This window comes from Myxine glutinosa, chromosome 11 (genome assembly GCF_964187855.1).
Source record: "Myxine glutinosa chromosome 11, kmMyxGlut1.1, whole genome shotgun sequence".
Lineage (NCBI taxonomy): Eukaryota > Metazoa > Chordata > Myxini > Myxiniformes > Myxinidae > Myxine > Myxine glutinosa.
Window position 1 is genome coordinate 129,983,565 of NC_136271.1, and position 12,303 is coordinate 129,995,867.

At 41.8% G+C, this 12,303-nt stretch overlaps 1 protein-coding gene across 2 annotated transcripts in view; it reads right to left on the reverse strand.

Annotated features, from left to right (window-relative positions):
• Positions 1–12,303, reverse strand: part of HSPG2 (heparan sulfate proteoglycan 2) — a 411,257-nt gene that overhangs the window by 264,296 nt on the left and 134,658 nt on the right. For both annotated transcript variants that reach the window (XM_068131082.2, XM_078787133.1), the window contains 6 exons: positions 11,246–11,503; positions 10,931–11,050; positions 10,618–10,749; positions 4,497–4,641; positions 2,810–2,961; positions 2,419–2,574 (listed from right to left, as the gene is read on the reverse strand). In XM_068131082.2, coding sequence (XP_067987183.2) covers positions 2,419–2,574; positions 2,810–2,961; positions 4,497–4,641; positions 10,618–10,749; positions 10,931–11,050; positions 11,246–11,503 — 963 coding nt within the window. The remainder of the gene's footprint in view (positions 1–2,418; positions 2,575–2,809; positions 2,962–4,496; positions 4,642–10,617; positions 10,750–10,930; positions 11,051–11,245; positions 11,504–12,303) is intronic.

Here is a 12,303-nt window from a genome sequence, read left to right on the forward strand (position 1 = left end):
GGCCTTTATAGAAATAAAGGAAGAAGATTGACAGTTTGAAAATGTGGTGGTGGAGTCGAATGTTAAAAATCACATGGACCTCAAGAAGAACAAACAAAATCAGGGCTTGAATAAATTCGACCACCATGTACGTTAGAGTCGCAAAAGCTGAAACAAAAACACAATTTGGACACGTCATGATGTGCGTGCACACACTAAACATGTCACACTTTGGACACGTCATGCGTGCAGAAAACGAAAGTCTGGAGAAGTCAACCATGCTGGGTATGGTTGAGGGAAGAAGAGGACCTTGGATGTGCTGGATGGGCGGGCTAAAGGCTGCAACCAAGATGTCTCTGCTAGAGTTTTGGGAAACAATGCAGGATTGAGATGTTTGGAGAAATCTCATCATGAATGTCATCAGAAGTCGGACACGACTTGAGCGAACTAGATAACCGCATATGCCCTTGTAATTCACGTGAAAGTAAACTGAGATTGTCTTCCAATTTCCTTGCCTTACATGGAATCTTATGTAAAATCACTTCTGTGAGTCGTCGGTAACTTTGAATTCAAAGTAAAAACAATGAGACAGAGATCCAACAATGTCACATGGAGAACCTTGCATATACAGACTTGGCATTTAATATGGAATTTTTTTTTTTCTTAACTTGGGTTTACTTTATGAACCCGGTATATCAATCTGGTGAGTTTCTTTGATGCTTCGGTGATTTCGTTGTTAAAAGAACCATGTCACTGATTGTCTGTCGCAGCAAAAAGTCAATAACAGGATTATATCACAGGTGGCGTGACAAAATGTACGGACAGGAACATTTGACGATTGGCTTCACAATCGGGTATATAAGGGTTGTTGCGTTCTGTATTAGTGGAAAACAACTGCTGCACGTCTACAAAAGTTATTGCCGCTTCCCCTGGAGATGGTCCGTCAACTTGACAATGCTGTTTGTCATTTAGTGGTGGCTTTACGAAATTCCGGCATGAAACAGCGTGCTATTGCTCGGCAGTATGGCATCACTCAAGGTCAGGTGTCAAAGATCCTGAAACGAAATGCTCAGATGGGTGTCCCTACTCCAATACCGAGGTCAGGACGTCCCCGCAGAACCACAAGGAGGGATGATCACCAGCTGCACCGGTTAGTCCGCAATGGCCGTACCAAGTCAGCTAATCGGCTTAGGGCTGAGTGGCAGCAACTGACAAATGTGCCTGTATCCAGAAGGCTAGTCAACCAACGACTGGTTCAAGCAGGCTATCGTGCCAGGCGTCCCCTGAGAAAGCCATGTCTGACCAGCATACACCGCCAGCGCCGATTGCAGTGGGCCAGAGAGCACCGTCAATGGCAGCCAGGACACTGGAATCACGTGATCTTCAGTGACAAGTCTAGATTTCTTGTCTATCGTCAATATGGCCGTGTCTGAGTGCGCAGACAAGTGCATGAAGCCTACAACGAAGATTGTATAGAGCCAAGAGTCCAAGCTGGAGGTGGTGGGGTGACCGTTTGGGCTGCTTTTCATGCAGGGGGCAAAACTGACCTGGTTGTTCTGAATGGAAACCTGAACCAGTTCAAGCACAGGGCCATTCTGGAAGAAACATTGCTTCCATTTGTTCATGCAGCCTTTCGAGGAAACTTTGTCTTCCAAGATGACAATGCACGGCCTCATCATGCTCGCATGATCCAACACTTTCTTGCTGACCGTGGTGTAGAGCATATGGAGTGGCCTGCCATGTCCCCGGATATGAATCCGATAGAGAACTTGTGGGCAGAATTAACGCGTCAAATCGACAACTTGGACCAGCAGCCTGCCTCTGTGCGTGAATTGCAGCAGGCTATTGTCACTGCATGGCAAGCGATTCCTGTCCAAACCTTGGCAAATCTCGTGAACAGCATGCCTCGACGTGTATGTGCTCTCCTGAATGCTCGTGGGGGTTACACGAAGTATTGAACTGTAATTTTACTGTTCGTAATCCCAGTCGTAATTTAACTTTTGGTTTTGTTAAAAAAAATTTTTGCCTAATGTGCAAAATAAAGAGATACTTCTGGAAAACGCACAGAAGTTTAACACAGTTCTGTCTGTCAATTGAGTTCGATATCAGTTTACATCACTTTCAAGGATCAATTTATTTACTTCGAAATGTCAAATGTGGTTTTTGTTTCTTTTAAAGGTCACATTAACAAAATCTAGAATAATTTCAACATAATTCCAATGAACTTTTGGTTCTAAGTCATCTTGAAAAGTAAGTTCACTCCCACAAAAAAGATATTCCATATTAAATGCCAAGTCTGTAGATTAATGATAATAATCATACAGTAATTCGTATCATAAAACAGAGCACAAAGGGCATTCATCGGTTTTTTGTGATGATAAAACTTCAATGATGCGTTCATGGTGCATCATTTGATTTGTACGTGGAACAGACAGACACCTTTTTGGTCATCCGGGCGGTCAAACTCCAAGAGGATGTGCGCACGGTTGCGGCTTGTCGATGAACATTCCTGCACCACTCCAAAGCAGAAGCATGGCAGACAATGTGGAGGACTGCCTGCTGGACTAGAATCGAACTGCCCCTGAACACATGGACCTGTACAAACGGAGTATAATATACACGATTACACGTGGTGACTAGTCCGCAAAGTACAATAATAACTCCTTTGTCTCAACTGTAAATTTATCTGAAACATATATAACACATCTGAAACATATCTGAATACATGTATTTCTGGATATTTAGCTCTTTTGTTAACATGATTGCTGACATGACGTTTCTTTTAATTTTGATTAATCTCCATGTCTAGAAGTACACTTACGTATCATACCTTTTTGTGTCTGCAAGATAAGAACGGCATCAGGGATGGCGAAGATCATTCCGCGGCTATTTATTGCCTCACATGTGTATGCCCCTTGGTCTGATTCCTTCACATCATGGATATCCAGTGTGCCTCTACCACCCTCTGAGCTCATTCGTATCCTGGTTTGGTATCACAATTCATGCAGGAGTATGGGAATTAACCAAAAAGGAGGTTGTAAGTGCTAAAATATATATTCAACAACAACAAGGAATTGTTAGCATTCCCATCTTAACCAAAGGCTCGTGATGCAGGGACCTCAGGTTCAAATCAAATGCACAATTGATCATCTTCTAATTTCCTTGGGATTTATGTAAAAGTACACGGATGTCTCCAAATGTCTGTCCTGCATGCAACATTATGTAAACCTCCTTGATGTACCTTAGATCAATAATAATAATTATAATAATAACTAGAGAGTTCGTGGAACATGATACCCCGTACAGTGTTCAACTACATACAGGAGGACTTTGCGCCGTTTGTGGGGGTAACATTCTTGAAAATCCGCAAACGTAGAGGGCAATGGAGAAAATAGGGTTCAAGGGGACTTCAACTTAAAAAATTGTCCAAACTGTACCCTCAACATGTTTGTGGATTGTTTTGTGCTATTTATTCTAACACTATTGCTGCATATAGTTTGAAAATGATGATGTCGTAGGTCACGTGGTTTGGCAGCCATCTTGGATAGAAAAACAAAATTCCCTTTTTAAGGCCATTTTCCTTGCTAGAGCGGGGGTTAGTCTTGCGGGCCCCATGACAATCATCATGGTTCCCTTTTTGAAGCAATGTTTTTATGGCCGGATGCCCTTCCTAACGCCAACCCTTTAGTCGCCTCTTACTGAGAGGGATATGGTGTACCTATTCTAAACCGGGGCACACACCGGCACGTTCATCCCAGCAAGCTGATCCTCAATTTGCCGACCTCGGAAGGATGACAGGCTAAGTAAACCCCCCTGGCATTAATTCAACAAACGACCGGGATTCAAACTCAGGATCCTAGGATCCCAAGCCAGCACCCTAACCGCAAAGGCAACACCAGGCTTCCATCTTGGATAGAAAAACAAATCTTATCCGATCAATACGAAACTTCACAAACATGATCCCTTACACATACATATGCAGAGTGTACATTTGTATGTCATATGTCATATGGTTTGGCAGCCATATTAGCTTGAAAGCCGATATTTAAAAAAAAATCCTTCTCTGAAACAGCTTAACCGATCGATGAGAAACCTGTCATGTCTGGTAAAAATGTGATACTTGAAAACAGCTGAAGGTATTTAAATCAAACTTGTTTATTTTTAGGACAGCCAACGAGGGCATCTATCTTCCCGTTGTCGCTGGCAGGAACTACGCGGAGGAATATTTGCGCCGCAGTTGCATTGCTCTAGTTTTTCCTGTTTTCCTATTCAGTGTTTCCTCTTGCATATCTCTGTTCATTTGATTTAGTTTTGAGGTTTATCGCCATTTGCATAATGATTGTTTTTGTTTTATAGCAGGTGCAACATGAACAGGGGACAACTGTGCAACAACTGTGAATTTTATTAGAAGTGTGTGCTCTACCAGGAAAGGTTTCATGAACATAAGAGGGTGTCAAAGATCTGACAAAAATCACAGCTATGCACCAGAAGGGCATAGCACAGGTGTTTCAACCCACCTATTAGAAGAAGGTACATGGCCCCAGTTCAGCCTCCATGTGATCAGAGGAATTGGGGTGCCTGAGGCCAGACATGAAAAGCTCACACTGCCACCTCGCTCGACTTCCACTGTGTCCCTTGGAGGTACTACCACCGTGGGAGGAACTGCAAATGTGGGGTGGATGGAGTCAGACAATAAACAAGAACTTGCATGCGCTGACACATGGAGGCCATTTGTGCATCAATTATAAGTACAGTTCATGAGTTGATGAAGCTAAGTTGAAAATGTCCCACTATTTGCTGGTACATTAGTAGAATGGTATCTGATGATGATGACAAAAACAAAAACTAATCAAACTCGACTTCCGGTTAACAGGTCAGCAACTAATTTAATTAACAGCTCATATATGATTTATTATTAAACCCTTTTAAACACAGTGTTGCCTATTATATTGGAGAAGAAATCATGGTGGTTATTTGGTGGTTGTTGATGTCATTGTGATGATGATACTGCTGTATGCTAGTCCACAAACAATGCTGCCTCACAGCTGATTATCACCTTTATCCTGAACTTTATACACAACTGTTTTTTGGGAATTTTGGATAACCCAGCTTTGCTTTGGTGGCCACCTGTAAACGATTGGGTGAAGAGTAAGAGGCCCCTGTGAGCCTCATGTCACCCTGCCGTGCTTGATGTCGGCTGTGAGTTTTATCTCGTCGACGCTGCCTCGCCTCTGTCAGCTGTGTGTCAACCTCGGACACAACAAGGAGATTAAGAGCCAGGAGGAGGCGAGAGAAGAGGGAAGCTAACATAGCTACCTGCATATAGATAGGAAGAGGTGAGTGGGAGTTAATGCAGAAAGAAAATATCACGGGTCGGGATGGATGATGGCCCGAGGTGGAGGTGCACTGCCAACTTAAGTCCTGGACGGAAGAGTGAGATTGAGCAGACTCAGCAGTACTGGAGGAGGTTCCAAAAGCATGATAAACAAGGAGCAAAAGAATGAAGGTGAGTAGTAAGCCTGGAATTTCACAAGGAATGGTTTGCTGGAAGAACACGCGCGACTTAAGGGGAACGTTTCACTAACTTGCAAACCACCATCGCTGTTCAAAAAGTCATTGGAAGAAGATACTAGATGCAAGCTTGTCTGATGCCATTTGTTTCAATAATCTGCCGTTGGTAGTTTCGCACATGTGGAACTCGCACATGTGGTAGACTGTGGAACTCTCGATCTTTGGTATGATCTGCACAGACTCATCAATTACTCTTTTAAAATGGCTCTAAATTTTACACTTTGCTTTTTCTTAATTGTTGCTTTTTTAAACCTCTCCTTTCTTTTTCAAAATGTATTGAGATTATATTCAGAAATGAAGAGTGTAAGACATAAAAATTGGGTAGATTATCCACATAGCCCAATAGGATGGTTGTGCATTTACCTTTGAGTGGTCTAGCTGGGGTTTGATTGCCAACTTTACGATAAACTACAGCACACAATGGCCTACACTTTATTAAAAACATCGTGTGATCTTTATTGGCTGAGATGGGCTGGGCATTTGGTGTGGATGGGGGAAGAGAGAATGGCAAAGAGAGATGATAGGTTGAGGTAGCAAGGAAGGAGGAAAAGAGGTAGACCACGGTTGAGATGGGAGGATTGTGTGAGGAGGGATTTCAGTAAGGTGGGGGAGGGAGGGGTGGTTGGAGAGTGGAAAGAGTTCTCTGAGGATAGAGGGAAGTGAAGGAGTATCGTGGTCAAGGCAGGGCAGAAGCTTGTTACCATTGAACCTCACCCCTTATAACAGGTAGAAGAGGAGGAGGAGAAGAAGAAGGAATCTTTAATGGAATGTCTTTAATTTTATTAATCACTTCGGTGCCATATGCATTGGCATGACAACCTGTAAAGCAATTCCTTTAAGACTGAAAAATGATACGAGTGGCTGAAGCGTTATTATTCGGCAGCTCTATTTTTTTCCCATTTCATTTTGGCAGGATAGAGGAGAATTGGGAAAATAATGGGTGTGGGGAGGAATGATGGGTAGGTGACGACACTGGAGGGTGAGGGGGGAGGGTCAGGAAGGAAAAGCTGGAAATTTGGAAAGAGGTGAGCTTGGGGAGGGGCTTACCGGGGGTAGAAAAGATCATGGCTTATATGGGGGATGATCTGAGATGGTGGTGAACAGATGTCTTGAAGAGTACACAACCACATTACATTACTGTGAAGAGGGGATTAAAACGTGGTAATGGCTCAATCACACAATAGCAATGCTCTTACAAGAGAGGCCACAAAATAACACATTTCCCAATGGAATGAAAATTGACAATTATGAGAAAAGAATAGAAATAATATATAACGAGGAAGAAAAAAAAAAGTACAGTACACCACCCCCATTCAAAGTACACCACCCCCATGCAAAACAAATAAATAACATATCCTCCAGGGCGCCTTCGGCGCCTGGCGATGCTGCTGTGCAGCTCATAGAGACTGAATTGGGAGGGAGAGGTGTACAATAATTGATTGATTAATTGCATAATTAAAATCAATAAATAGTTTTCATAAAATATTTTCTTAATCAATTGGCTAATAGCATACCTAAACCACCAGTGCTTCATCCGAAGCTGTAACGTTTTGAAAATTAATTAAATAAATCATTGATCAAAAAAATAAAATAATAATTGATTAATCAATAAATAAATAATTGATTACTTGATCAATAAATCAAACATATCCTTTATAATCACATCACTTGGTCACTGTCATGTCCAAATATCAGCTTCCTAACTCAAAAGGTGCCTGAGCTATTGCCCAGATGAGAATGAAAATAAATAAATGACTGATAATGAAAATAAATAAATAATAATCATAAAATAATTAAATAATTAATCAATTGGCTAATATAATACCTAAACCACCACCGTTTCATCCGAATCTGTAACTTTAAAAGAATTAATTGAGTCATTAATCGAATAATTAAATAATTAATCTATAACTTAATTAAACAATAAATCAAAAATATCCTTTACAGCCAAATCACTTTTTTTTTTCTTCTTTTTTTTTTTTTGTATACAAGATCGAGGCTCGTGAAAGAGCGAACATTAATCACACAGAAAGACAAACAGACACATAAAACAAATAACATCGGGAGCGGTAGACAAGATGGGGAGAGAGGGGGAAGGACACAAACACAACATTTAAGAGCAGGGACCGAGAGACATGGAGACATCGAGAGATCTGTGGGAGGGAGAGGGCTTTGGGGGGGAGGCATGTGAAGGGGGGGAGGCATGTGAAGGGGGGGGGGGGGTGGGAGAGGTATAAACATATGGACACTGCCAGGATTTCCAGGAAAGAAGTTGGAATTTCAAACAAGGTGGATCTGGGGTGAATTAGTGGGGGTAGAAAAGATCAAGGTTATGGATGGGGGAAGATAGGAGATGGTGGTGAACAGCTGTTTTAAAGACCTGGAGGGAGGAGAGGGATTGAAGGGAGTGTGGGAGTTTGTTCCACAGGCGGGAGAAAAGAGGAATGAAAGAGTGAAGGTGAGCAGAGAGCCGAGATTTCGGCAGTTTAACCATCAGAGGGTTGCTGGCAGATCTTGTGCGACCTGTAGGAATATTTGGGGGACAGAGCACAGAGAGAGCTGGGGGAGCAAGGCCGGAGAGGAGTCGGTAGAAGACAGAAAGTCCTCGGTCACTTGGTCACTGTCGTGTCTAAATATCAGCTTCCTAGCTCGAAAGGTGCCCGAGATAATGCCCAGAAGAGAAAGGAAATAAATAAGTACTTAATTAATCGATAATAATTAAGTATCTAATCAATTAATTGATAAATCTAAAAACAAAAAAATACAATTTTTGCCAAAGCAGTTGCTCACTATTGTGCCGAAATTTCACCTTCCTAGCTCACAGGATGGCTGAGATATCGCCCGGACAAACAAACAAGAAAACAAACAAATGAAAAATCGGTCAGAGACCGAGGACTTGTCGGAATGTACTTTTATATCGGCCATTTTGGACAAATATGGCGGCCGAGCCACGTGACCGATGACGTCATCATTATTTGTTTTCTAAACTAATTTATTCCTTGATGATGCTCAAGAAATTTCATCGTGATCGGATGAAGTTTTGTACTTGTCGAATTATGACGTCATAATGGAGGCACCAATGATATCATCATTAACATATTTTATTCCCCATGGAGAGTTCTTTACAAGGAGCCATGTGTCAAATTTTTCTATTCAGCACTTACGGAGATATAGAGGTGCAAAGTTTTTCCGTTTTTACAAGATGGTGGCCGAACCACGTGACCGATGACGTCATCATTAATTATTTTTTTTCTACACCAGTTTATGCCGACATGGCGCTCAAGAAATTGCATCTTGATTGGATGAAGTTTTGTACTTGTCGAATTATGACGTCATAATGGAGGCACCAATGACATCATCATTAACATATTTTATTCCCCATGGAGAATTCTTTACAATGAGCCAAGTGTCAAATTTTTCTATTCAGCACTTACGGAGATATAGAGGTGCAAATTTTTCGGTTTTCCAAGATGGCGGCCGAACCACGTGACCGATGACGTCATAATTTATTTATTTTTCTCCACCAGTTTATGCCATCATGTCGCTCAAGAAATTGCATCTTGATTGGATGAAGTTTTGTACTTGTCGAATTATCAAATTATGACGTCATAATGGAGGCCTTGGGCCGAGAGAGTTAAAAATTGGGCACAGACTATTCCAGGGCAAGACAAATATGTGTGTAAAGTTTGGCGATTCTACGTGCAACAGTGTAGACGTAGTGCTGCGCACAGACAAACAGACAAACCAACCGATCAACATACTTTCCGGAATCTTTTCCGGCAATTAACAAACAAGAAGACGTCATGCGGAGCACGATACTTGCAAAATCCACCCCCCACCCCCAAGAAAAAAAAATTCCATTGATACAGCAAATTGTCCATTTCATCAAGATTTAAATTGACAATCTTGATCAAAGCTCGGGTCACCAGGAAGAAAAGTGACGATTTTTCAGATGAAAAATGATGATTTTGTAAGGTTGACCTTGAGTTGACCTTTGACCATTTGACCTCAAAAATAGTTAGTTTCCCTATTTAGTCACTCAAGATGCAAATGCTGTTCAATTCTCAAGTCAATCGGATGAAAATTGAGGATTTTAAAAACTTGGCCTATGTTGACCTTTTGTCCTATGTTGACCTCATAAATAGTTGGTGGTTGAATTCAGTGACCATATATGTAAATCCTCTTAGAATTTCAAGTCAATCAAATGAAAATTAGTGATTTTAGAAATTCGGCCTATGTTGACCTTTTGGCCTATGTTCACCTAAAATATAATTTGTGGTTGAATTCAGTGACCAGATATGCAAGTCATCTTCAAATTTCAAGTCAATTGGATGAAAATTGAGGATTTTAGAAATTTGGCCTATGTTGACCTTTTGGCCTATGTTGACCTTTTGGCCTATGTTGACCTTTTGGCCTACGTTGACCTTTTGGCCAATGTTGACCTCAAAAATACTTGGTGGTTGAATTCAGTGACCAGATATGCAAGTTCTCTTCAAATTTCAAGTCAATCGGATGAAAATTGAGGATTTTAGAAATTTGGCCTATGTTGACCTTTTGGCCTATGTTTACCTCAAATATACTTGGTGGTTGAATTCAGTGACCAGATATGCAAGTCCTCTTCAAATTTCCAGTCAATCGGATGAAAATTGAGGATTTTAGAAATTTGGCTATGTTGGTGACCTTTGGCCTATGTTGACCTTTTGACCTTTTGACCCCCAAAAACAATAGGCTTCTCAATTGGGACGACCTATACAACTTGGTGAAGTTTCGTGACGATTGGTTTAGAATTGTGACCTGTAGGCCAGTGACAAACAAACAGACAAACAGACAGACAGACAGAACCAGAAACGCAACCGACCAATATACTTGCAAAATCTTCGATTCGATCTTCGATTTTGCAAGTAACAAGAAACCAGAGTGAAAACTGAATACTCCCTTTCAGTGCGCGTCATCGCCGGGCCCCCTTTGGTGTCCGGCGATGACGTAATGCAGCGCCTGGAGATGGAATAGGAAAGGAGCGATGTGCAAAAAGAGGACATCAAGCTGACAGATATTTAGAGTGCTCACCGCATCCAACCTCGTCAGAGCCATCTTGACAGTCACGCTCGTCATCACAGTGGTAGCTTGCTGGCACGCACTCGTAGCTCGACAAGCAGGTGAACTGGTCAGGGCTACATCTATCGCCAGGACCCTTTGTGGCTAGAAATGGTAATGTTTTTCAATCCGGAAGTAAAGACAGGACATTTCTCGTACAATTGGGCACAATGCATTGGACATATGATAAGAAAATATTTCAAACTGAATTTCTTTGCATCAACTGCATCTTTCTTGATCTACAAGAAAGTGCAAAGTGTCGGGAGCACAATGTATGGGCACTTACGGCAAGAAGTTTCATCCGAGTTATCTCCGCAGTCATTGTCTCCATCACAGTACCAGAGTTTCAATGCACATCGCCCATTAACACACCGGAACTCGTTTGGCTCGCAGGGGGACTGGGTGGCTAGAGAAATAAGTACAGGAAGGGAGTAACAGGTGGAAGAAGAAGCAGAGGGAGGTAACATGGTGATGCAGGACAGCAAATGAAAAACCAAGCATTGGTTATTGTTGTCGTGTTTTCCGGAGGTTCAATATTCTACAACTTGGCAACACCAAAATTCAAAGAGGTTTTCCTTCAAGCGAAGAGTGACAAACTCACGACAATCCAGTTCATCGCTGCCATCATCACAATCCCGGTCTCCATCACATAGGTAACCACGTGGTATGCATTGCCCATTCGAGCAGACTGCCTCTTCCCAGAGGCATGGCCTTGCTGGTCGAGGAGTAAGTGGCCCTGGGTGTTCTACTGTTGGATAAGGCCTGAGAAGCAAAACTGGTAGAGTAGGTCGATAAATCAGCCGCTGCGTGGTGGACTGTGTCGTCCTGGGAGTAGTCGTCGGTAAGAAATCTACTTCACCTGCAGAGTTCAGGGAGAACATAGAAGATACGAACAAGATGAGGGACAAGCAGCTAAGTTTTATTATTTGTGTTGCAAAAAGATTTTTTTGTACCATTCAAATGTGGCTGGTTAACAACTGTTTTATTATATACTCCTCCTTGCCAAATATTTAATACTTGTGTTTCCATGAGTGACCGGAAACTTTAATAGTCTGTTCAAAGAAGGAGTTAATACTAAACACTGAATAATCACAAAACAAAGATCATCATGAATATTATTAGTGCTCTCGGAATGTGTATGTAGTGCATGTGAGGTGGTGGTGGTGACCACATCTCCCCAAGTTATCGTTGTGCCATTGCAGTTTGAGGGTTTGTTCATCTCTAAATACAGGGAAGTCAGACATTCAATTGGATCCTGTTCAAGCAGCTTATTTGCATCTCAGCAGCTTTCCATGTCCAAATGAATGTCGAAAGAAAGTTATGTGAGTGGGGGAGGGAGGTGGGGTCATCAGTCATCACGATTTACAATCTCATCAATGCACCTCAAGTTTACAACCAAAATTTCAATGTGTGCGTCACCCTGAACAATGAGTTATATTGCGGTTAATTCCTTTATCTTCCTTTTTTTATTTCAACTTTGATTCTTCTCCTTTTTATTCTTCTGTCTACAACTTTGCACGTGCTTTCAAGAATGAATTGCAGTTCCAACGTTCATTTGTGATTGTACTTAGTTGTTTGTATGACGATGCCAACTTCTTAAGTGCAATGCACTCCCTCCAATAATGTTTTATTCAAGCAGGATGATGTCCAGGTAGTATA